At 46.7% G+C, this 27,023-nt stretch overlaps 1 protein-coding gene across 12 annotated transcripts in view; it reads right to left on the reverse strand.

Annotated features, from left to right (window-relative positions):
- The window catches only part of CACNA1A (calcium voltage-gated channel subunit alpha1 A), a 1,156,221-nt gene that overhangs the window by 380,163 nt on the left and 749,035 nt on the right, over positions 1-27,023 (reverse strand). For all 12 annotated transcript variants that reach the window (XM_069230415.1, XM_069230416.1, XM_069230412.1 and 9 more), the window contains one exon: positions 3,185-3,268. In XM_069230415.1, the coding sequence (XP_069086516.1) occupies positions 3,185-3,268 (84 nt within the window). The remainder of the gene's footprint in view (positions 1-3,184; positions 3,269-27,023) is intronic.

Raw genomic sequence — 27,023 nt, forward strand, 5'->3', positions numbered from 1 at the left:
AGGCTCCTAATTCCTAACTCCAATGTTTGTGTCCTTAGAGGGAAATTTAATCCACCACCACAAACTACCTATAACCATACACTGAAGGGTTGGTAGCCCTCAGCAAGCCAGGACCATGTCTAACACAGTGAATAAGAAGAGCACATGTCATCCCGTTTCCACACAGATGCTGGAAAGGCTTGGTTAGGCCATCAAAAAAGTGGTTATTCCAAATCAATGACTTCACAAGTTAGTAGAGAAAGCAGAATTCCAGTGAGTGGTTCATACGCCTAAGAGGACTTTTGGCAGCATTTCCAGCTGCCCCACAGACAAAGCTGCTCTCTGCTGATGATGGGCTGAACCCAGAAACACGTGTCCAGAGATTTACAGCACTTGCTGCACCTACTAAGGTGAAAAACTACAGTTTACTTTAAGGATATAAAACAAACGTACTGCATTTACCAGGATGCATTGGGGCTGACTACATGCTGAAGTGTGAGGCAGAGTACTCCCTTTTTCTATTTTGCCTGTTTGAGAAAGCAGATTTGTTCACCTGCTTTAAATACAAACTGTTCACAGCAATACAGGGACAGCCACTGAAAATTATCAAGAGCAAAAGTGGGAGACTAGAAAGACAGAGAGAACAAGTGAAAGAAAGAGTGAGAGAGAGGATGAGAGAGCTGAGGGGAAGGAAGATGCACAGTGGGTATGAGAGAGAGAGTGTTCAAGAGGCTGCAAAACAGAGCAGGAGTGGAAGTAGAAGGCAGCAAGAGAGGTTAGTGGCAGAAAAGCCTCAAGGAGGAGAACAACAGAGATACATTAAGCAAGTATAAAAAGAAAAATAAGATATAAAGGATAACAAAAATAAGAAAAGAGGGAGGAAGAGATCTACGGAAGAAGTGATAGAGAAGTTAGGGAGAAATGGAATGTCCATGCAAGAAGGTGTGCAAGATGGAGGTTGGAGGGACCAGGTGGGTAAGACAGAAAGTAGAAAAACAAGAGATGGAGGAATGGGCAGAGAGAGCAGAAAGTGCGGAGAGTGATGGGAGAGAGTAGGCAGAGCAAGAGGCAGAGGAAGATCAAGTATGAGTCATAGACAGTAGAGCACACTGCAGGCAGTCTCCAGTTAGAAAGCTTGGAGCAGGACATGCACAAAAGAAGCATTTAGTTAATGTAATGCATTAGGGCTTCAGAAAGAAATTACAAACCAACCGGATTCTTAGATGCACATGTTGAAGATGAATGGGGAAGATTTTTTGGGAGGTTATTTTTTACATTGCAGATTTATTCACAACCAGAAATCAAATTAGGTTGTCAATTGTGAATGTTTTTTCATAGAAAAATTTCAGTATTTTTTTATTTAGAAATATTAGTTGGTATGGAGACACAGACCGATTCATGGATGGATACATGAGTTTCATAGTGCATTTTGATTGGATGAAATTTTCAGAGGGTGTTGCGCCAATATAGCAAAGTGTAAAGAGAGAGCATGGAAAAAGACAAGATAAGAGACACAACAAATCATTATACTTTGCAAACAGCAAATTCCGACGTATACATCAGCAGCAAACATACAACACCCCACTCACTGGGCTACACTACTGCCTCAGAAGGAAGAAGGTACTGCAGGCATTTGTACCATCCCAATTTCCCAGGTCTGACCTTTAGATCACATGCATTGTACGGCTTGTTACTTCTACATAAACAACAACACCCAAGGCTGCAGTGTCATGGAGAGTGGACGGCAATGATTGCAGCACAAAGGGCTGCAGGGCCACCTACACATGGTTCCAAGGGCGGTAACACAAGTCCTGTTGAGCATTTAAGAAGCTCTATACCCAACTGCTTTAAAGAAAAAATTCTGGGCTTGATTTGGAGTTGAGTGGCCATAGAAAATCTTTTGATTTGTGGAGGCAGTGATAAATCGTCTTTTTGGAGAATTTGCCTCAATTGATAAATCCATCAGCAGAATTACCTTGACTCTAGTATGCCTATGATCAATGTAATCCCACCAGTGGACCACCACTAGAGACTACTCCACCGGATGATTGAACACTTTCTCCACTTAAAGACATTTACCACCCAACTGTGAATCATGCCAAAGCAGCAGAAAAAAAGAGCATCTGAAAGGCTGAAAAAACAGGTAAATTAATTCTCTACCTGCTCCATTTAATGACTCTTCCTCATATTCCCTGGAAAGACTCTGCACCAGAAGGAAGGTACTTGCTCGCTCACACCCACCCCCCCACACACACAAATGCACCCCACCTCACACACATGATCAAATACACTAGATTCTGGGGGTCCCCTAAGATAGAAGAAAACTAAAGTCCTGTTGGGTGGTAGGAGTAGGAAGGTTTCTGACTGTTGTCTAAACAGTCCCGTTGATTTCTTATTAAAGTAACACTTTGTTCTCTTGGTTCGACTTATTTGAGTAATAATTTGTGAGATCCAGCGCAGTGACCACGCCTAGATCTGACCAATTCCACATCAAGAGAGCTGATCTAGGTAGGCAGTACACAGTAGGTGGGTGACCATTATCCCAGCACTCCTTGCTGATGACTCTTTAGAGTGACTTGATGCCCTTGAGAGGGACCAGAAGTGAGTGTTAGTGAGCGGGGTTTCTTGATCAATCATATCATACCCTTGCATCACTGACAAGATTAGCACAACTGTCCCCTCAAATGCAAAATGTGGGTTAAGGGCTCTCAAGCCAATCATGCCTGGAATTTACTTTGCCTGGGTGAAGCCTCTTCAATAACTGTGGTGTGCAGGAACACTGAAATCTGCAGTATAGAACCGCACACATTTCAACTGTCCATAACAATTACTCTTGTCCAGCCCCCGCTAATTGATGCCTAACTGAAAACTGTTTTTATTTTTGCTGATTTCTTAAACACCACATGCAGCACGCAAGTCAATCTCTAACCTCAACCCAAGATTTAAACAATTGCTATGAGTGTCTTTTACTATTGTCACCATCATCCCATAGCTATTCCAGTAACTACTTGTGTTGGGTGATCCACTACCATTTGCAAAGAGGTGCACCAACACTATATTTCTGTTCTGCTATCAAACCACTTTGGCCCATTGCTCTTTCCCACCCTTTCTAAGCATTTTGAATACCATTTGGACATATGTCCTCTCATGCAGAGCAGCTTACACATGAGCTAACCTCACAGAGGCTTGCTACCATTAAACTTACCCCAAACTCTGTCACTAAGATGTCTGTGATGCTACCAAGAACGGTGACAAAGTCAAAGATGTTCCAGGCATCCCGGAAATAGTTCTACAAGACACAAGAAAACAAGAGACAAAAAAGGCAGAAACAGATTATGAAAAATGTTGTAGGAAGGACAAAACAAGTGTCTCCAAGACTGGTGAAGAATAATATATCCTTATTGCTTAAGTTTTTCACACAAAAAAGTTACTCACTTGAAAGTATGATGTATGCAGGAACTAAACACCTCTTAAAATAGACACAGACTCTATATGCTGCCGGTCAACCTCACTGTGTGCCTCTGACTCTGGTCATTGCTATCAAAGGACCCACAGCTCTTCCTTTCCGACAAGCTTCCAACTGGCAAATTCTTGCACTTTAGTGCCTCATGCAATGGTTAGAGGATGGGTTGTATGTGAATCTATCAAGGATATCAATTCTTAAGGACCATAGTTACAGGTAAGAAACTATTTTGTTCTTCAACATGGGATCTTTCATAAATTCACATACTTGAATTAAGATTAAAATCAGTTCTAACAATACAGTAGTAGAAAGGGATGAAACTAGGCTAATGCAAAAAGATTCTGGAGCAGTGCTTGTCCCACTGATGATTCATTTCTAGTTTGAACATCAGTGCAATAATGCTTATCGAATGCATACAGTGTTCTCTATGTTCCCTCTTCTCAATACTCTTTCAGGGATACTCCCATAAGGAGCACTTTAGTAGAAGCTGGCTGTTTTCTAGGGCTCTAATCTGTGGAGCCACTACTTCTATTTCATAGGATGTGGGGGAGGAAAGAAGGTTGCCATAGTGATGGATTGGCCTAGGTGAAAAGACATGAAATACGAAACACATTAAAAAATGAGAACAGGATTAAGATCCCACTGTGGCATTATGAACGGGGAAGGGGCAAACTTGTTTGTGAAAACTTTCAAAAACATTATGACTACAGGGGACTTAAAAAGAGATGGTTGGTCCAGGAGACAGGGAAAGGCAGATAAGGCTGATAAATATCCATTGACTGTGCCTACTGCGCACCCTTGCTGAGCCAGCAGAGAGCAAATCGTAAGATGTCAGACCTGAACAGGGTCTACCGAACTGTCCGTACACCACTTCATGAACATGCTCTATCTCCCCAAGAACACTTGATTGGTGGAATGCCTGTGGGAATACAGTATGACAACCAACATTCAGGAGGTAAAGAAAACCACCATTCAGGTTACCCTGTTCATTCTCCAGGATGAAGGTGGAGGCTCTGGAGGTTGAAGTGCACAACCTGTCCCTACTACTACAAGAAGATGTCTACCCTGGGAGGGAGAAAGAGCTGGGGGTCACAGGGCGAGATGCCTCAGGTTTGCATACCACACTCTTTGTGGCCAGTCAAAGGCCATCAGAGTGACTTAGGCCTAGTCTAGGTGGATCTTCCTCAAGGCCAGAGGAATAAAGGGTATGGAAGGAAACATGTAGTGAAGCAGAAAATATCACTGCAAGCAAAACATGTCTTCTTTTGCTTCTTGCAACGGATGCTGGAAGACACACATTTTCAAGCAGTTCTTGTGAGTGGCAAAGAGAACCACCACAGGTGTCTTCCAGAGACTGAAGATGTGTTTAACTACATCTGGGTGAAGGTGCCGCTCGTGGCAGGCAAGATGACGCAGTGTGAAATTGTCTGCACATATATTCAGTTCAGCAGCCAGACGGTTGGATGCCAGCTGGATCTGATCATTCTGATCCAGGACCCAGAGTTGTTGAGCTTCCCAGCTGAGAAAGTGCAACCCTGAACCTTCGTGATGTGCCACACCTCAGTCATTGTATCTGTCAAGATCTTGACAGACTGATAAGGAAGGCAAAGCAGTAAGGCTTTGAATACCAGCCGGACAGCCCACAATTCAGCAGAGTGATGTGCAATCTCTGCTCCTCTGGACACCAAAGACCTTTGATCTCCAGTTCCCCTAGGTGAGCTCCCCACTCTAAGGTGGACCCATCCATGATGATTTTGCCCCTGCCTGTGGCGGTTGGAAAGGCTTTACTGAAATGAGATTGCATTCAAAAATCCACCTCTTAAAATTTGTTGCACTCTCCCTAGAGATCGTGTTGGAACTCCGAAGATCCCCGCTATGTTGGAACCACTGACTGCAGAGGCACTAAGAGAGGGCCTTCGTGTGCCAGCATGTGTGAATGAGCAACAGAATGCAGGAAGCTAGCAGCCCTAGTAGGCATATGACTATCAATAATAGGTGTTCTGAGCCCTCTGTGGAAGGGGAAAGGCTTGATCCTGTGTGGTGACCAGTACTGCCCCTAGAAACAGAATGCGCTGAGAGAGCACCAGGAGGAATTTAGGCTTGTTGATTGAAAACCCAAGGTTGAACAGCAATAAGGTTGTGACTTGAAGGTGATGCAACACCATCTCTGGAGATATGACCTTGAAGACCAAGTCATCTAGGCAAGGGAATACGGGAATCCCGGATTGTCTGAGATGGTTTGGGACCACTGCCATTACCTTTATGATAACTTGTGGTACTGAATTCAGGCCAAACGGAAGGACTGCAAACTAGTAGCCGGAAGATCCTACTGTGAAGAAAAGGTATTTCCTGTGTGACCACATCATCAGTATATGTAAATATGTGTCTTGCAGTTCGATAGACACCATCCAGTTTTCGGCTTCCAGCACGAGTAACACCTGAGCCAGGGACAGCATTTTGAACTTCTCCTTCTTGAGGAACCAGTTCAGAACTCTGTGGTCTAGGATCGGATGAAGACCGCCATCCTACTACATGACCAAGATGTAATGGGAGTAGTACACCTGGCCCCCTTCTTGCTTTGGCACAAACTCCACCACCTCTTTTGTGCAGCAAACATTTCTGCCTACTGTAGAAGGACTTGTAGGTGATTGAGTGGAAGTGCTGAAGGAAAAGAGGTAATGGGTGGTGGGACTTGCTGAAATGATAGGACATACACCCTTTCCACAATTTGTAAGACCTTTTGGAAAGGAGGATACCAATTCTCCAACCGGCACCCTGTGTTCTAACAAGTGTGAACTATGGCTGCGTCCTTGCAGTGGCTAGGGAGGAAGATGAGGAAGAGAGGAGAGGGAGTGTACTTAGTAACCTCTTCCTTTGTCACAGCCTTAACATGGCTTGTAGAGTGAGTTAGCCTGCTGTTCTTGCTGAGAGGCATGATGTTGTTGGCCTCAAAAAGAAAACCCCCTGGAGAAGCCACAAAACTATCTGAATTGGCAGTATTCCCTCTGCTGTGTTTGGAGAAAGCCAGATCTTTTAGATGCCTTGCTTTCTTTGAGCTTCTCAAAAGCAGAGTCAGCCTTGGTTCTGAAGATGTGTGAACCATCAGAGTGGAGGTCCATCAGTGTGGACTGGACATCCTGAGAGAAGCAACAACATCTAAGTCATGCATGGTGGCGAAGGGAGACAGAAGTTCCCATGGCCTAGGTGACCAAGGTCACTGTGTTCAGTCCAGACTAAATGACTTGTTTTGCTGCCTCTTGTTCGCCCCTTAGCAGCTCTGAGAAGTGGGGTGGAAGGTGGTCTGAGAAACTGAGTAGTACCAACTTGTCTATGCCCCGGAGGACATGGGTGTAACAACCCATGTGGAAGTTGGCGGTTAAAGATTTCAGCCCGTATTTATACTTTTTTTGCGCCGCATTTGCGTCGTTTTTTGACGCAAAAATGGCGCAAACTTGCAAAATGCCATTGTATTTTGTAGGTTTGCGCCGTTTTGCGTCAAAAAGCGGCGCAAATGCGGCGCTAAAAAGTATAAATACGGGCCTTCAGGACCATACAGCCTAGTGAAAATGACATGGCAAACTACTCGATTTATTTCGACTCTTTGGTCGATGGTGTGGAAGGGAAAGCACCTAGGAAGGGTTTGGAGGAGCAGGATGCATGGACAATGAAGCTCTACAGTGAAAGGTGCGACAACAGAAAAGCTGGGTTACCTGTGGCCTGTCAGTATTTTCTCGCTATAACCCAATGCACAGCTTTAGAGAAGGGAGGTTCTCTTAAACAGTGAGAATAAACTCAGCAAGGGCCTCGCTAAAAGGCTAAATAAGTTCTGCAGAGGGATGTAGCGTGTAGCAACTCTGTCAAGAGGCTGGCCTTGGTTTCGACAGAGGGAAGCTGGAGATCTAACACATCTGCTACTTGTTTAATGACTGAGTGATAAGTAATCTCCTGGGAAGGTAATCAAGCTGGAGAGTATAGCTCCCATTCAGGCGAGGTGGCAAGGCCACTAGCATCTTTAAGACCAGCAAAGTCTGGGTCCAGCATTGTAGAGTGCCTGTCACCATTGTCTGTATCTGGGCAAGAATCCTCATGGGGGCAGAGTCCCTGAAAAAGCATGACCCATCCTCTAAGAGGAGCTGAGCTTCCCACTAGAATGTGTGGAGAAAACTCTATGAGAGGCAACAAATCCTGTCTTGGGAGCTGTGGAGCTAGAGGGGATGACTGTTGTGCAGGAGGAGTCAGCGGATTCGGCACCAAAGAGGAAGAACCGATGGCATGTTATGAAAAGGTGGCATTGGGCGTGGCGTTGAACCTATGGCAGGGATTGGAATTGCGGGCAGAATCAGGGCCAAAGTGACAGGTGGCAAAGTTAAGAACAGACTGAAGACTGTAGAGTACAGTGTTAGAATAGCTCCAAAGGCATATTCCATTGGACCCATTGGGCTGGATGTAGATGAGAGGGGACCACGGAATGTCTGAAAATGTCAAACATTGTGTTCCAGAAGTGAGATGGATGTGTTCCAGTGGGAAATTCCATTTAATGCTGACCAAGTTGGGGCCTTGGTACCACCACTACAGACAGAAGCGTGCCCTGAATTGCTGTTAGGTCCAAAGGAGTCACAGGCACCAGATCCTCTGTGATTTCCTCCACAAGCTCTGGCTCTGAAAAGGATGCTTGTGGTGTGGGGGCAGTGCTTGGGGGACTTACTCTTGGAAGACTGGCATTACTTGGAGGTGCAGCATCTTGTCTTCTTATGCTTGTATTTTGACAACTTTGATGAAAGTGGTGACTCCGGTGTTCTTGATGTGGGTCTAGACCTCTCCTTCAGTCCATGTTCATCCTGAGACTGACCTCCTGTTCCCTGATAGATTTGGGGTGCGTACTCCAACAGAAACCGCAGGCCTTGATGTTGTGGTCTCACCCAAAAGACCACGCTTAGGTGTCATGCAGGTCAGTGATGGCCATCAGCCAATCACAGTTCCTTCAAGTTTTAAACCCTTAATGTGTAAGGAGAGACATCATGTAACTGCATGTGAAAATGTTTTGAGAAAGGGAGGAGAAATGTTGATTAATGTCTTGAAGAGAGTTGAGCTCGGGATATGCATGGATGGCACTGTAAAAAGGGAACTGACATCAGTGACCCCAATTACATCATGAGGACACCACTTCAGGTGTCAAAGTGAAGCCAGTGTCCCCTACCTGCGTGGAGAGCTGTTGAAAAGTTTCCTGGTTCAGTTTAACACCAGGATATTCAAAAGGTGAGGGATCTGCAGGCAAGTGGACATATCCATCAGAAAGTGCTATGCCCCTTCGGCCTCCCAGATGTATTTCCTGTGGGATAGGCTCAAAGTGATATTAAACTATAGGCCTGATTTAGAGTTTGATGGACAGGTTACTCTGTCGCAAATGCAATGAAGTACCCTGTTCACTTAACCCTCAGTCTATCTGCCTGATTTAGATTTGGGTAGACCATATATGTTCTGGACACGTTGATAAAGTAGAAGCCATCACAGGACAGACTTAACTGTCTGTCAACACTAGGAAAAACCTGGTGGTAAGGAACAGGAAAAAAAAACAATATTGACCCTTACACTCAGGAGGAACCTCCAAGGCTGTGAGGCCTTTGTTTTTTGTTTTTCGTAAACAAATTCCTGCTTTGGAAGTTTGTTTTAGAAAAACTATTTTTCAAAAAAATCCTGACAGGTGTATGTCATGTCTGACAATACCGTTCCTCAAACTTTTCCTACACTGACAGGAACTGCCAGGATAGCAGTTCCTGTCAATGTAGAGAGCGGTCCACAGGGTTGGAGGAAAACTCCAAATCTGGTGGGCGAAAATCACTTGGGATAGTGTCAAAGAATTTTCCTCCACCATCTTGTCAGAGAAAACTCTGTCCGCCAAACTCTAAATCAGGCTTTATATACCCTGTAAATTCACTGACCACCACCACAGCTCATAAAGTTATAGTGCTGTTAGTATGAATGCCAAAGGCAACATCTTGAATTTTTGAAAGGTGGTAAACTGATTTAGGTCAGACATATTCAGAGATAGCAAACACAGAAGCCCTTCTCCCTCCTGTGAATAATTTGACAGGATCAATGGCTCCCAGGAGGAGAAGTCTCTAGGACTTTCTGCAATTGCCCTATATGGATAGTCTGAATTTATTGCACCAAATGTATCTGACGTCCTCTGATTTTGAATTTATCAGGTGCGATAAACTGACCCTATTCTAAATTGGTGAAAGTATGCAGATTTTGGTGCAAAGGCGCCTAATCCGCATGTCTTAATAAATACTGTGTTTTTCCCCTGCTAACATTCCAGCAGGTTTGACCTGCGAAAAATGTAACGGAGGGTGCCAAATTGGTTACATCCTCTAAATATTGAGTGTGTTAAAGATCACACCACTTGCGATCCCTTCTCAAAAAAGGTATTTGCTTCAATTAAGTGGGCCATTTATAACCAGTCCCTTTGAATCACAGCCGAAACATCTGAAAGGATAACTGAAGCAGTGCTTTTTGACGGTGATTGGACAACCAAGAGCAACATGAGATATGAGTAATATAGGTTCTATATTGGCAGTGGAAGATGGAAAGGTTACCTGTAATCCCAGCTCTCCTTCACGGAATCGCTATTGAAACCATAAACACGGACATGTCCCATCAACTGACAGGAACTTGAAGAACTTTTACAAAATATATAAATATAGTGATTTTGATTAGAAAAGTCAATTTTGAAAACTAAAACATTGTGGGGACGTAAGGTAAAGGCCTACCGGGAAAACTGTGTTTTTTTTTGTTCAAAAATAAGTCAATCATAATTCAAAAAGAGGTCAGCAGGTTGCCAAACAAACGAAATACGTAAAACTAAGCATTCGTTTGCGAATTACAGTCCTGTTTAAACAAGTTTATTCAAGTCCAAACAATCTATTTCTAGAATGATTGCCTGCTGTATCTTACACTATGTTATCAGAAAGCCAACGAATCCTCATCAGGTAGAACCAAGGTTAATTCTTAAGAGTTAAAGCTCCAGCTACTGACTTATTAAGTAATATTTCCAATTGTAAAGTTCTGCAAAGCAGCTACATTGTCCTTCATAAGACGCTATGGTCTTGAGTAAGACTCTAGGGCTGATGGTAGAAAGATATGGATTGTTGATAGAGCATGCCATTTACTTCTACTGCATTTTCAAAGTAGGGGCTTGCTACTCTGAATACCAATTGATGTCTCCTGAGGGAGAAAGAACACTAAATTATAAGTAATCCATGTTCTCCTTCAATGGGCTCTTCTCTTGAAATTATTAGTAATCCATGTTCTCCTTCAATAGGCTCACTGAAATCATATACAGCCTTTTCTCCTTCCCAGTGGAGGTAAGGGATCTACCGAGCAGGAGTACAAGTCTCACACAAAATAACTTGACCAATTGCCACTGTCAAGGCCTGGTGGGAAACTGGTCAAGTGTGCTACCTTACAAAAGCATTTTCGGTTTACCAGCCTCCAAAGGCTACACTTGTCTACCTATGTTGTCCCTTTTTCTTTTAAAAAGCCTTGTGAAAGAGCTTCTTTTATTGACCCGGCGACAGCTTTGAATTGCAATTAGCTTTTTTTTCGTAAAAGATATAAGAAATTCAGCCAACATAACATGTAAATAAGTTGTATTCTTATTTTTAATTTAAAAAATAAAAGCATTACATTTACATATTTAGTAAAACGTCCTCTCCGATCTTCCATGTGGACGGGGTTATTCAGGGCCTCTTATTATCAATAAAAATCCCCTGAAGGACAAAAATCCTACCTGTGAAGTCGAGGAAGAGTACAAAGACCTACAGAAGATCTGGGAAAAGGAATCCCTGCTTGGATAGTCTGAAAACCTTAGTCAACTGGAAAGAAGATGACTGGGGTCTTGCAAGTTCCACTTTAATGACGTTCAGTGAATTGTTCTGTGACCACACCAGCCGTCTAAAATTTGAGCACCTTATCCTTTGAAAGGTCTAAGAGGCTCTTTCCACAACAGCCGACTGGTGATACTTGTTTTAACTTCCCCGCTTCACCGTTCAAGACTTCAGTCAGGCTAGTGTTTGTGGGCCTAAGCAGCTCCCTGGTTGAGGGCCTGGGGCATCAGCAGTATCTACTCAGCTACCTGATTCATACATTTTAATATGACTGGATATGACTCTTGGCCTTCTTTGCTTTGGGCCAGTGCTTAAATCCTAAATAAAAACGTGCTGGTGCCCAAAGCGCCCCTCTGAAACAAGTGGCTGCTGCATTTAATTGTGTGCAAGGAATACTGAGGCAGCGTAATCCTAAAGCCATCTCAGGCCTCTTTAATCCATTTACAGCTGCTCTCTGCCCCTTCAGCTCACTCCTGCAGCTTTCTGCTTTCTCCCTTTGTGAGGCTTTTCTATATTTCTCTTCTTCCATCGTTTCCATGTCTCTTTTCCTCAGAAAAATAAGTGCCGGCGCAGAAAAATGCCCCGCACCGAAAACCACAAGCTCAAATTAAGCACCAATTTGGGCAACAGCAAGGCAGAACGATCAAACTCAAGCAAACGGTGCAACCCATTGTAGTACATGGTACACTGATTACATTAGCATCGATCTGCCATATGTAAGATCCATTGTTTTTTTTCTTTCCAATGCTCTCAAACATTTTTGCCTCTTTATTAATGTAGCAAAATGAGGTCATGCTCTTTTAGGAGGCTACCAATCACCACAGACCGAGCTTGAAGGAGCCCTGTGCTTGTTGTCTAGAATCTTTGAGATTAGTGTTGTCAAAGCAGTGTACCTCTCCCACGAAGGTTAAGGGTGTCGTAAAGGATGAACAATCCTGCTACAAGACCCAAGAAATCCTTAGAACATACGGTGAAAAGAGCAAAGGTTAGGCATAGTTGAGAATTGATGGGATAGGTGGGCTTTGATGGGTACCAACATGGGCTGCATTCTGCCAGCTGTAGTAAATGCAGCAAATATTGGAGATCTTTCAACAGCTGATGTCATTTCTCAGATGTCAGAGCTAACCTCTTTTCCAGTTCTCGCAGAACAGAAGGTGCAAATACATCCATTTCAAAGTGTACTTAGAAGTTGAAAGACACTTTAATGATTGAAGGTTCTTCACCTAACAAGTCAAATGCTTGGACCTCAAGTGGCAGAAACAGTGATGGTTATAATTATGGCACCATGTTCGCTACCTCCCACTTATGCAGCCAGTATGCTCCTAAGTGGAGCGGGCCTCCATTAGGCTCCAGTCCTGAACCAGACTATGATACAAATTAACTTCTAAAAACATTAGTATTACCACAAAGTATGGTGGCTTCATGGTCTTTTAAGGATCTTCTAAACCTTCTGTGTCAAAAAATAACCTCATTCACAGTGTGGTAGTCAAGGAAACTCCGACCAAGACAACATGGGAATCTTTATGTTAGTTCTTGCCCCCAAGACTTGCACTTCACAAACAGAACACGGAGTTTGTGGATAGTTAACAAAAGACAAATATTAGAAAAGAACAGTCATTTCTAGTGAAAAAGACTAGAAAGATCACAGTTCACATTACAAGGCTGAATGAAATCAACAAAGCGGGAAAATATAAACCGTTCCTATGAAGAAGCATTGTGAGAATATCATTGATGCATCAGCCACACCAGCACGGAGGGAGGCATTAGGGTGCTGTAGTGTCCTGCAGGACACATCATGCAGCAGCCTCTCCAGAGGGGCCAAGCTAACATCTACCCCTCAGTATCGAACACAGGTGTCATCAGCCAGGTGACCCTGCTAATAAAAGGGGTCGGGCGTACGTGCACTGGATCACTTCTACTCACCACCTGCTTTTGTGCCAATTGTTTTAGCAGCATGTGGGCCTAAGGCTCAAGATGCTACATTGGTGACGAGAGGGTCTGGCGCCACTTGTGCGCTGCTAAGAGCACAGCATTTTCCAGTGGGGGAGGTGTAGATGGGTTCTGGAGCACCTTGACCCTACTTTTAGGAGGGCAGCAATTGAGGTTCTGAGGATGTGGCATGCTACACTAAGGCAAATGAAAAGCCTGAGAGAGGGTGAGGATGACAGCGTCCATCCACCTTCCGATAGCCAACTTGCTGCAATGACGAGTCCAGAAAAGTCAATATCACAGCATGCCTCTGTTGTTCAACCAGACTGTGCTGGACATAAACAGCAGTGCAGACGAAATCCAGATACTTCAGTCACTTGTCCACGACCTCACAGTTTGCTGGGGATTGTCGGTTCGGTCCCGCCTGGACTCACATTGTCAAAGTCTATGTACAACTTCTGATGCGGGTGCATCTGGAGAAGTGAAGAGTCCACTGTACACAGTTCTGGAAGGCATTCCGACTCTGGGGACGGCACACCTCCTAAGACTGCAGATGACATGGCGGCCTGGTGCACATGGGTGTCAATCAGCAGAGTGTCGACAGGCTTCCCTCTCGTGCCAGAACTCCATCTAATAGGAGTCTACTCAAGGCCCTTTGGTGCGCTGCCACAGTAATGTGTGGACTGTGCTGGCCTATCGCAGGCCAAGCAAAGGCGTTGCAAAGGAACTGCCTACAGGACCACAGGCCGTCAGGATTCAGATGCTCTGGCCATAGTGCAAAAGTCTTTGGGTGACCAGTCTTTGTATGTGACCTCCGTGCTTCCCGATGCCTGACGTGGAGCTGTCTCAGACGCATCTCTCGCGTCGGGATTCCTCTCTCACCTGACTTCCCTGGAGGCCCTTGCCCCTGGATTGCCACCGGACTGCGTGGGCAGTGCGGGCCAACGTAGGCCGCGCCAAAGGAGTCGCACTGAACTCCCAACAGGGCCACGGTCAAGTCTTGTGCAACCCCAAGGGTGGATGGTCCAAATGGTATGGTCTGCTCTCACCAGCTGGTGTCTGGTTCACGGTGGTTAGTTTCCACATTGCCAGAGATGCCTGGTCAGCGTCGGTTCTTGTTGCTGACTCTGGCTCCACTCAGGTGGTGCTGTGCTCCTTCGGTGGTTGGGCGACGTACCTCATCAAGATGATGATCTTTTTTTTTCATCTTTCTGCAGATCAAACAGGTGGTGGCGTCTTCGTCGGCGGGAGGATCACATGATGGACATCAAGGCCACTGGTGGGTCTTGCTGGCCTGTGCAGTTGGCGACAGGGATGCCATCGCAGCCGGTGACAAGTGGCAGGATGGTCACACTGAGAAGCGTGGGTGTCCACCCGCGTAGCTGTCTTCAGTTATGTCTGCTCACCCTGGTGGCTGTCTTGTGCTGATGGATACCTTCTTATCTGCTTGCACGAGTCCTCAGTTCTGTCGCTCTTCTTCCTTCCGCTTGCGCACCTGTGATGTAGTCGATCTGTGGTGTGACCGGTCTGTCACACTCCTCTCTTCTTCTCATCCTTTCTCATTGTGGCATCGTGCCACGCTCTCTTCTCCTCTTTCATCCTTGGTGTGGCGTCATGCCACAGGTCACATGCTGCATCATATGGACTTTTCACTGCATCTCTGCATCTTGCTCTTCGTCCTTGATGTGGCGTCGTGCCACAGGTCGCATGCTGCGTCACATGGACCTATTGCTGCACCTCAGTCGGTGCATCTAGCTCGGTCGCAGCCTGTCGCAGGCTGAGTCCTGTCAGTAGGACTTGATCTGCTCTTCTGGCAGACCTCTTGCCGGTCTGGTCCGTTCTGGGATCTTCTTGGTGGACTGCTCCGTGGCAGGAGGGTCACCATTCTTTTCCTCCATTTCTTCACTCGATGGCGCGACTCTTCACCTCGAGACTGCACGGTTGCGGCACTCGCTCCTGCTTCCATCTGCTTGGCAGGGTCGGTCAGCTCTGCTGACACTGCTCAATGATGGGCCAACGGTGGCCATCTTCTGGAGCTGTGTGGCCGGATGACACAGCCTCTTGTGCCGGGCGTTACATCACGCTCTCGGATGCTCTGCCCATTTTCTCTGGCTCCTGCCCGTGTCGTCATGTTCTCTGGCGCAGCTATCTGACAGAGGGGGTCATTCTGACCCTGGCGGGCATCCCTCGTGGCTTTAGGTAAAGGGAGCAGCCCTCAGCATTTTGCCTTTACTTCTGGTGCATGGCAGCACCATCACAGCTCCCTCATTGCGGCTGCAGCAGCCTTCCCTTGCGCTGCGGGCTGTGTCGCCGAGGAGCCAGCTCTGGCCATTTTGTTTTCAAATGTTCTCTCTGTGTGTGACAGCTCCCTTGCAGCTGAGGGCTGGTCTCATGGCATTTCTGGGGGGGGGGGGGGGGGGTGCGGCCCTGGGCATTACTTTGTACTCTTCCTTGGTGCGCAGCAACACCACGTCCTCGCTGCGGCTGCAACAGCCTTCCCTGCCGCTGCAGGCCGTTTTTGCTGACAACGGGGGAGGGAAGGGCAGCCCTGGGCACTGCGCGCCATGTTTGGTACGAGGCAGCACCCTTGCGCTTTCTTCTTTGCGGCGGCTGCAGCCGTTTTGGCAGTGCTGCGGGCCGCTCTGCTGCTCACTCTTTCTTGTTGGTGCGCCACTCACTGGGGGGGTACGATAGGCTGTGCGTGGCCTCTTTTGACCCCAGGGGTGCCCGAGTTAAATGCGGAGAGGTGCAGCAGGACAGCCCTTACCATCTCATGTGCCGGCGGGGCTTCAACACACCTTCCTCTTAGAGACCCCTTGCCTCACGCTGCAGGGCTGCTCGGCATTCCGACTGCGGGGGCCCCAGCACTTGGGTTGCTGCCGGGCTCTTACATGTGGAACCGGTGCCCACACTGGGTGATTTCCTTGTCCTGTGCCTGCGCTGCATGCTGGCAGGAGACATGGGGTTGCCTCATACAGAGGCTACTCTTCCCCCCACGATCAATGTCGAAGTTGCTGCTGAGGCCATGTGGGGGTCAAACTCACTAGTCGCCATTGTAGCATTGGGGGCCCAAGGTCCTCATGCTACCAAAAAGAAGGTGACACAGCACAGTGGTATGGTTCTAGGAAGTGGCTACGGGCACATGCGCCTGGCCCTTTTTATCGGCAGGGTCACCTGACTGGTGACACCTGTGTTGGATGGGTGTGTGGTGTGGGTGTACGGTCAGCCCTCAGCCGAGTAGCTGGTGAAACACTAGAATGAGTCCAGCTGGATTCTACAGGTAGTGGCCGGCCTTGACCCTGCTTCCCTTCAAGGCAGTTCCGCACCTAGCACCCGGGAGAGAGATGCCATGAGAAATGAGGAGAGGCCCCATATCTCACTGCTGCAACTCCGGTGAGGCGGTGGAGGACCAGAAGCAGCACATGCTCAACAGCCAGGCTCGAGGTGAGGCCCATTGGTAGAAAAGAGGAAGAGCAAGGAAAGGCACTGAGAGTGCTGTGCACACCCTGGTGACCATCTGACACCATCTCAGGGAGGGGATTGGAGGGGAGGGCTTGCTCTCCATGGCAACACTGCAGCACCAGCAGTAAAGAGAAGATGCAGGCCGAGCGCTGGAGCACTGCATCATGCACTCAGCCCAACAAGGTGCTATGCCTACCCCACACAACTCACCCAAAGGCAGGCGGTAGTTGGAGCAGCTGCCCGTCTCCCTCCTCATACCAGAGACTACAGCATGCAACTGAAGCCGTGACTGGAGAAGGAAGCACCCCATGACCCCCTGTGGCCAATTGCCTGCTGCAACTGCGAGGAAGAGAGGTGACCATCCATCTACGTTCACGAGCCGTCACCAGCTTGCTGCAGGAAGAGAGGCTGCACAAGAAGTAAGGGAAGAGCATGATAATGTTGCGGTGTCAGGACTACTCCACCAGAGCACTAATGACCCCACATTTCACCTACTCAGTTCGAGTGAGGTGTTGGCAGGTGTACATCAGGTGAGAGATGAGCCCTTCATGTGTGAATAGGGAAAAGAAGGGATGAGCATGGACAGCACATCCACCCCTGGAGGTCGTCTTCTCCCACTGCTGGAAGAGACTGCCCCAGTGGAGTTGCTAACCAGCAAGGTACCAACTGCCCTGCCATGATTGAAGAGCCAGTGCGAGCAGCATGCAGCTCCTTGATCCCTTGCAGATATTGGAGCCGACCAGGAAGCCCATCATGGCCATGGGAGTGCTGCACGCACCCTAGTGGCGCTCTGCCACCACTGTGGGAGAGGTGAAGACAGTTCTGGCCTCCCACCTCAACCCTGCAGCCCCACCAGAGCCCCTCCTCCCCACAAGAGGGAAAGGCGTGAATGAAGTGGACAGAGGGCTGCACCCAGGAACATCATGGCAGGCAGATGATAAGCCCTGCATGAGCGGGACACAGAAGACAGGATAGAGCATTGCATGCCCCTGCTGGCCATCTGCTCCCACCGTAGGTGAAAGTAGACACTTCACATTGCTGCACAAGCTCTGTCTATTTGGCCCGAAGCTCTGTCCCCCAGGGGAAAAGAGACAGAGCAGAGTCTACAAGGTGGGAAGGCCACCACTGCTTGAAGGGGCACCAACTTACTAGCAACTGTGACAAGGATGAAGACCACTGTGCACCACGTGGTGGTTGCCCACCACCACCACCTAGAGGAAAAGTGGCTGACTCCCACAACAGCTGGACATCACCAGGTGAAAACATGTATCATGGCTCCAGATATGGCCTGCCACACCCAGAAGGAGAAGCCCTCCATGGCGCTGCAACCAGAACACTGCCAGATAGCACAACATGCCAGAAGAGAAGGAGAAGGACAGCAGCGGGCCATTCACTCCCAACACTGCCATAGCAGAGACACTGCCAAGGAGAGAGAATGGTAAAATGTATGTGACGCAAAGCAGACAGCTGAAACAAAGTTGGGAAAAGACTACAACACCATCCAGCAAGGGCGAGAAGGCAATGGCTGCCCCCAGAAAGCTCCAGATATGGTCTGTCAGACCCTGAAGAAGAAGCCATCCACGGCGCTGCAACCAGAACACTGCCAGAGAGTGCAACGTGCCAGAAGGCATGCAGTGGATACTGTTTTTTATGGCACTGCTGAACCAGGCAGCACTCACTGTCCCCAACACAAAATAATTCTCAAAGTCATATAACCCCCAAGCGGTGAAAAGAGGATCAAGGGAGCCAGGGACATAAAAGAGGGGATTCTTCTGATGTTGCATATGCAGATCAGGAAGCACCCAGGTCCAGAGGGGTAAACTCGCAAATGGCCAGCCCACAAAAAGCACTTCACCTTCCCTCAACCAGGAAACCCAGAGAAAGCAGAGTCAGACAACGAAGTGAAAAGAAGCACACAACGTCGTGGCCATGTTCCAGACACTAGGACTGCACCACCATGCAACCTCAAGGAATACTGTGCCACACCCCACCAACCTGATATCACCGATGCCTCAAGGTGCCAGTCATCTGCCACATAGAGGAAGGAGGCACAACCACAGCTCCCAAGTGCCCTTCAAAGAAAGTCCTGGAAAAGAGACAACCACAGAGTAGGTGCTCCAAAAAGTTCCCTCTAGAGGGAACGTGCAACATGTGGTGTGATGCCACAACAGCACAGAGAGTAAGAGTGTCAGACAGTGGTAAGATCCTTGAGGAACTGGGCCAGCCACACACATTTACCTACAGAGTAGGAGCTTCATGAAAAGGTACAACCAAAGAGTAGGAGCTCCAAAAAGTTCCCTCTAGAGGGAATGTGCAACATGTTGTGTGAAGCCACAATGGCCCAGAGAGGAAGAGTGTCAGGCAGTGGCAAGATCCTTGAAGAACTGGGCCAGCCACACACATTTACTCACAGAGAAGGAGCTCCATGAAGGTCCCTGAAGAGAAAACATGAGACATGTGGCCTATTGCCACACCGCACTCAAGAAGAGACTTCCTGATCATCACCAAGCCGGAGCCCTGAGGCCAGTGATTGACTAAAGAGATAGTCGACCACTAAGAGGTCCTGTTGGCCGGCCCTGAAGAAGGTGCATGCCATTGCATCCAGAAGGAGAAAAGACTCAAGCTTCTAGAAATCTCATCTGTATAGTCCTAAAGATGATGCAAACCGCTGCATCCAGAGAAGAGACCCTAGCTTAATTGGAAAAAAAGGTACTTGCTGAGGCACGAAGGAGAAAGAAAGGAGGAAGTGTAAGTATGACTGAACATGCCAAGAAGAAGAGAAGATCAAGAGAGGCTAGGCCTGAAAGGCACGCTCAAGAAGACTTGCACTGCTGATGGAGCGTATCTAAACACACAAGCATCATGCCATTCAGGTGAAATGAGGACAACCTGGTGACAGCACTGCAGGAGAACCGAGAATAAGGCCCAAGCATATGCGACCTGAGTAGTTGCCCCATGCTTTCCAGCATATCCATCCAGACACAGTCAACAACAGCTCAGCAACCCAAAACATTCAGGCAAAAAGAAGCAGAAGAAAGACTGGAAACACCTGGCCACCATCACTCCTAGTTGTCAACAACCTTCATCAGTCCATATGTCCACTGCTATCCTGCTGATAGACTATAGAGACTGATGGACTATGTGGTATCCAGTTTGTTTGTTTTGTTACAACAGGTTGGACTTGTTGTCCTTTTCTTTTGGATTTTGAGAGGAATGTAGTGCCCTGCAGGACATGTCATACAGCAACCCCTCCCTAGGGGCCGTGCTAACACTCACCCCTTACCATCCAAAAAAGGTGTCACCAGCCAGGTGATCCTGCTAATAACAGGGGCCATGTACACGTGCCCTGGGTCAGTTCTACCCGCCAACTCCTTGTGTGCGCCAGTTGTTCTAGTAGCATGTGAGCCTAAAGCCCAAGATGCACACAGGTGTGACGGGCCCACTGCAACCTAATTTTGCATGCTATTCACTAACAAACCAATGGGTACATTTTCTTGCTTGCATTATGGCCGCACCAAGATGAAGCCTGGGCCAAGGCGGGCCTGTTGGTGCCTGTCAGAAGCCGGAAGAGACTGGACTGGGCCAGCCCTCTTGGGTCTAGGTTTTGACAGCAAGGCGTGGTATGGTGAGATTTATACTTCTGGAGAATCCCCTATGATGGTTCTGTGGTTTGGTCTGAAGGTGCTACGTAGGCGGGCGTGATGTGGAACCGTAAGCCCCCAATCAATCTGACCACCACTATGGATGCTTTTTTGGAATAGGGCAGTGGGTATTTTAGATAAGAAGTTTGAGTTGGCAACTCGCAGACTATCGTGCTCACCTATTGGTACCTGCTCTGGTATACAAGTGGGTTCCATATAACTCACTGCAGAGGGTTCGGGCATGTCTCTAGTCCCAGTGCTCTCTTGGTCTGGTTGCTAGTGGTAAGGTCCCTTGTCCTTACGTATGGATCTGGGAGTTCTGTCGCAGGCGAGGGCATGTACCGCTGACAGTGATGGAGAAGTAATGGATGGGGGAGCATTAGAGGGTGATCTGAGAGGGACCAAAAAGAGGAAGAGACTGGAACTTGTGGGAAGGCTAAGCATCCCAGGCCCTCTCGGGTGGGGGGAGCTTCTCTGGGTGGTGGGGGATGCCCTCATGGACTCTCTACGTTCATGTATTGTGGCAGCCTTAGATGCCAAATTGGAACCTATCCTTCAACGTCTAACAGCTATTGAGTCCAACCTCTCCAGTATGCTTAATAGTAGCTGTGTGGGGCGATAAGGGGGAGTCTCTCAGCTACGTGCTGTTTCCATTTTTCCATCTACCTCTATTTCAAGGTGTTTTAGTCGGGGTGAGGGCTTACCAGGGTCTATGGCTGTTGCAACGGCTGGTGTGGCAGCGCCTTCAAATACTTAGACAACTGGAGAAGGGGTTAAGCTTTCATCTTTTGTTTCAAATATATGTAATGAGGGTGGTATGGTGGGTGGGAAGAGATGGTTCAAGTGTTAGGGGAAACAGAAAATAAATGAAGGAAAATGATAGAATTAGGAATCTGCCCCACCTGGGTATGATGGCTCTCGATTTCACCAAAGAAGCTACTCGTAGTTGTTTTGGGTAATGTTCCACTGCTTAGACCTGATTCCCACGAGTATTTCTTTCAAATAAGAAATAAAGTGATGCACTAGTTAGGTGTGAATGCTGCTTTGGGAGAATGTGCTGATGCCAGTATTATCATGGTTCGTAGGGTTAGATGGGAGGGGAAAGAAGAAAAGACCAAAGAGGGTGATTGTGCAGTTGTTAACTTTGATAAGCATGTAGCTGGAGTGGTACTAGACTCTTTTAGATGTTCCCCTCCCAATTGTTTGGTCCCTTCTGTCATGGTGCTGTCCCTGGGCTTTTTTTTTACAAACCTCCAGCATACGCCCCCATCCTTATTTCCCGGCATATTTAAAGTCACGGATTAGGGCAGGTCAACCTGAGAACTGCCCAAGTTTGGCTAACAGGTTTGCTCCCTTGTCTGACCTTGAGGCTTGTGATTGACTGGGGGAGGTCGTTACAAGGAACGCTGCACAGATTAGTCTTTTTCAGCACCAGGTAGTTTCGTCGGAGGTGGCTGTAAGGGCCGACATGCAGACTCCACACATGTAAATCCCAGTAGGGGACACGCCAAGGAAATCATGTAGAATTGTTAGCTGAAACGTGGCAGGCACCATGGGGAAATTTGGTGATCCTTATTGGTTAGAGTTCGTCAGAGAGTTTGAAGTAATTTTGTGTGCAAGAAACTTCGACGGTAGAGAATAGTTGCTTTTACAAGGCTACAATACCTTTTTCACAGCAGCAACAGGCTAGCAGGCTGGTCATGCAAATGGTGGGCTGATTATATTTGTCTTTCTGCCAATTAAGGCGAAGACAGAGGTTTTATATTCTGGTGCCCCAATGTTGCAGGCCTTGTTATTTTAGTTGGGACACAGTAAATTAGTATTGGTCAACTTTTATAATGCTAAATCGTTCACTCAGGAAGGGTGCAATATGCAGTTTTTGCTCTCTTTCGTTAGTAACACTGTGGGCTCTACCATCGGGATTTCTTATGGTGATAGGGGATTTTAATGCCCATTTATGCAGGGACTGGAGAATCAGAGGGGTCCTTGGTGCATACTGCCCCCTTTCATGTAGTGTGCATTTAGAGCATAGACAAGTGGGTACCAATTTAAATACGTTGCTCAACCAGTATAACTTAGCCCTTTCTTTGGAAATGTTGTCCTGTACAAAGGGGGATTTTAATCCCACATTTAAAGGAAGGGGCTGTGAATCTATTATTGATTTTATCTTTATATCCACCCCTCTGTTGCTGTTAGTTTCTGAATCCTGGATTCTGTTAAGTCCTTTAAGTGATCACAGCCCTGTGTGTATCTCCCTCTGTTGGTCGCCTTTAATTGTTGGATCTAGGGTGAGGGCCATAGGGGTCGCAAAGCCAGGGGAGGAGATTTAAGTGGTCACAGTTCTCCCAGGAAGAATGGTATAAAACCTTGTATCATAGTTGTGAGGCGGAATTTGTTGCTTGTGTTTCCACAAACAGTGGTCCAGATGTCATTTTGAGGTCTTTTGCGAGGATTCCTAATGTAATGACTGACCTATTGGCAGCTCCCTCGATGTGTCAGAGGAAAAGTGGCCACAGATGGTTTGACTCAGGCTGCTCCAAGGCCTTGAGGGAGCTTAACCGGTCCTTGAGCATTAAGCCTAGAGATCTCGTCCTGGTTATGCACTGTTGTGGTATGTATAAAACACAAAGGGCCAGGCTGAAAGACGAGATAAAGGAAAAGATCTGGGTAAAACTGACTGATCCTAGTATTTTGAACAGCTCCTCTAAATTCTGGGCCATTATTAACAGACCTTTCCTTGCCCCAGAATTGGCTGAATCCTTGGAGGCTAATATAGCAGAAGATTCTTGAGTGGCCCATTTTGAGGATATTTATGGCCCTGCTTCTAACAACCAAGAGGGGAGGGACTATGATGGGGTAGCCATGTTCTCTATCTCCAGTGAGGAAGTAAAAAACTGCATTTTGTGTTTGTCCTCTAAGAAGGCCCCTGGCCCAGATGGCATTCACCGGATAAGTATTTGAATGATGTGGATGTTTGGGTATGAGTATTGACCGCTCTCATTAACGCAGCGGTATGTGTTGGCCCCCCGCAGTCCTGGGCTCGGTCTATTATTTTGCCAATTTTCAAGAAGGGGGATAGGGACAGTCCAACATGTTATAGGCCCATCTCCCTTCTTGACTCAGTGGTTAAGGTTGTGGGTTGCATCTTCTTAGAGAGGCTATCGGCTTGGGCCGAAGAACACAATGTGGTGTCTGAAGCCCAGTACAGGTTTTGTGCAGGGAGGTCAACAGTGGATCAATGTATGAACTTATATTTGGTTTTGTGAAAATATACCGTGGCCCGTTCTGGATCTATATAATTGGGTTTTATGGATCTCTCCTCTGCATTTGACCGGGTTCACTCGTCCAAATTGTGGCAGATCGTGTTGTCGCTACGGGTGTAAAAGGACATTGTTCTATTTTTAAGAGCTCTTCAGAGGGACACAATGGCCTCAGTATGTTATTCTGAAGATTTGAAGCATACACATAATTTTGATATCAAGAGAAGTCTGAGGCAGGGCTGCATTCTGGCTCACTTCCTGTTTAATATGTATATTAATCAGTTAGAGCAAAATTTGGGGGCAGTGAAGGTGGATTGCCCATGTGTGTGGGTGCTCATGAACTGTGTTATGATATGCAGATGACGCGGTACTCCTAGATAAAACCACCAGAGGCTTGCAGACCCTATTACACTCCTTTTCTTCTTTCATGGAGGAGCTTGACCTGCCCGTTAATGAAAAGAAATCATTTGTGATGGTATTAGGTCCTCGCACTACAAAAATGTCGAGATTTGCCCTAGGTTCATGTACTCTTTCCAAGAGCAGAGAGTTGTCTTATCTGGGCTTACTCTTTGATTCAGTTTTAAGCTGGCACCCTCTAATTCACAAGAAGAGTGAGGATTTTGCACATGTTAATACTGCAGTTTTTAACTTTGCCACAGGGTTGGCAACAGAGCAGTTAGGGACTTGTTGCAGACCTATAGGGCCAAATATGTGTCACATATGGAAGTGAGGTATGGGGGCATATTAATCTTTCTTAACTGCAAGTGGTGGAAAATAAGTGTTTGCTCCAGCTCCTCTGTCTCCCACAATGTATTTCTGCAGTGTTAGCGCATAAGGAATTAGGCGTTGGCTTACTCTCCAATATGGCAGCCTTTCGCCCCCTTGCTTTTTGGCTGAAAGTATGGCTCAGGTGGGGTTTAAGATTAAGGAAGAACTTTTTAAGAGATTGCTTGTCACTTGATCATGCTCTCCATATCCCCTGGCTCAAGTATATCAGTGATGTTTTTCAAAACATGGGGAGATGTGTTCTTTTTAGCTCTCCAGAGGGTATCTGAAAAAGAAGATTTTACCTGGGTTAGAGAATGCTTCCTTAGGTACAGGAAAGTGGAAAGAGAGGACATGGCACTCACCAAACCGTATGCCTGGCAATATATTTTGCTAAAAATGTTCGTTTTACAGAACCTTACTTGCTGTGGGTTAAGAATAGACATGATTTGTTTTTTATTAACCATGTTTAGGATGGATTTATTTCATTTTCTGCTGGCCTACCCTCGGGGTATGAATATAGGGTAGAAATTAGAACCCTGTTGCTGCAACCTTAAATCTCCTCAGGATACTTTGCACTTTACCAAGTTCTGCCCATTTGATAAGTTGCCTCGTAGGGTCTATTTTTACCTATTTTGAAAAGGGCTAATTTTGCACAAGCCAGACCGGCCCTCACATACTTACAGTTCCTGGGGTGGATGTTATTTTGAGTGTCCTTAGCTTCCTAAAGGTGGCAGTGAGGCTAAGGAACAGTATGGCGTATGAGTATGACACACCCTAGGGTGTGGATGATGTATTGTGCTCCTGATTTTGCACATTTGTATCTGTTTTTAGATCCTTGATGTTGCTGTTTTTATGTATTCTTATTTATTGTCTTATTGATTGCTTGTTTTTGTGTATGCTTTTATGGTAAGTTAACTAAACCGAATAAAGCTAATTGAATTGAATAGTAAGTACGCTTGATTTTCTGTTTGTTGGCGCTCAGAGATCCTGTGCAAAGACAGCTAAAACCCTCGTTGATTGCTGCCAATAAAATCACATGATTTTGAAAAAAAAACGAAATAAAAAACTTTGAAAACAAAGGCCCAGATTTAAGACAGCCTAGTGCCTCCTTGCGCCACATTAGCCTCATTTTTGTTTATGCCAATGTAACCCAACGAGGCCAAAATCGCTGCACTATATTTACAAATGGCGAAATGCATGCATTGCCCCACTTTGTAACCCCTTGCCCCACATTATGCCTGTCCCAGGCATAATGTATGCAAGGGGCGTTTCCCCATTAGGGGGACCACAAAAATGCTGCAGTGGAATCTAAGAGATTCCACTACATCATTTTTTGCAGCTACTTTTAACGCCTACAAGGAGCAGGTGTTAAAAGGGGACAAACCATTGCTTTCCATGGTCCCCTATGTAATGTGCAGGATTAGCACCAACATTTTGGTGCTAATGCTACACAGTACATCAATAGCATCAAACATTTTGACGGTATTGCCCCTATCCTGCGCCATATATTAAATATGGCGCAGACAAGGTGGAGGTAGGGGAGCGCTAAGGGGTGCAAGAAACGAGGATGTGCATTGGATGCAGCACCACCTTTCTTAAATTAGGCCCAAAATGTTAATGATGTTTCCACTACCCATCTTTTCCCACGCACCTAAATGCAGCGCAAATTGGGAGAACAAACTCAATAAAAAACAATTTCTCCGGTCGAACTGCTCTTGGTTGGAAAGCAAGGATAATGGGATAAAGCCTTTCTTCTGTAACTCACCAAAAAGGAACTTTAAATTGCCCAAAACAGAAAACAGAAAGTAACAAGAGGGGGTGAAAACGGGGTCAGAGGAACTGTTAAGAGGAGATGTACATGGACTCGTCCCACTAAATAAATATGCATGAGAACACAGTGAAGAAAAAAAAGAGGATCAACGGCAAAAATAAATCGTTTTTTTTTTTAACTCCGATATTTTATCTGGATATAAATGACTCACTGTTTTAACAGAATGCTATGACACCACTGCAATGTTCTCTGCTTCCTCCAGGAACTCTTGTCAATGCCACAGTAACTCCAGCCAATTGGCATCGTGCTCCCAGACGTTAACAAATCCGATAGCGTGACTGGCCACTGGGTGTCAATGTTGCACCAGGTTCTAGTTGATGTCAAAATGAGAACCAAAGATTTGACTGAGAGCTAAAAAGAGGCATCGAAGCTCTACAGTCAGGGCCACTGAAATGTCGTCCCACTGAGGGACAAAATATGCGCCATGGTTGGCTAAATTATGCTGCATGAAAAGAAACGCCTAAATCCAGTGCCCCTGCAAACAGAGAGTACGTACGGAGTAGAGTAAGTGTAACGAGTCCCACAGTCTGCATGAGGATTGGGAGATTGGGGGGGGGGGAGGGGGGGGGTTCTAGGTAGCTGATCTACTCCCCTGCCCCTCCGTCCGACTACGCCTAATTGCAGCCTCAGGGTATTTATTTCCCTGTGTCCCATTTGATGAGTCTACACTTACCAGGAAAGATTACTGCTATAACTGCTGAACTGTTCCCCAAGTGTCGGGCCTATGCATACGGCGAACGGCCCCACTTTGTGTCAGGATTAAAGAGGTAAACGTTTGCTCTTTCTAGGACCTCTGCCGATTCC

This window comes from Pleurodeles waltl, chromosome 4_2 (assembly GCF_031143425.1).
Source record: "Pleurodeles waltl isolate 20211129_DDA chromosome 4_2, aPleWal1.hap1.20221129, whole genome shotgun sequence".
In the NCBI taxonomy this organism is placed as follows: Eukaryota; Metazoa; Chordata; class Amphibia; order Caudata; family Salamandridae; genus Pleurodeles; species Pleurodeles waltl.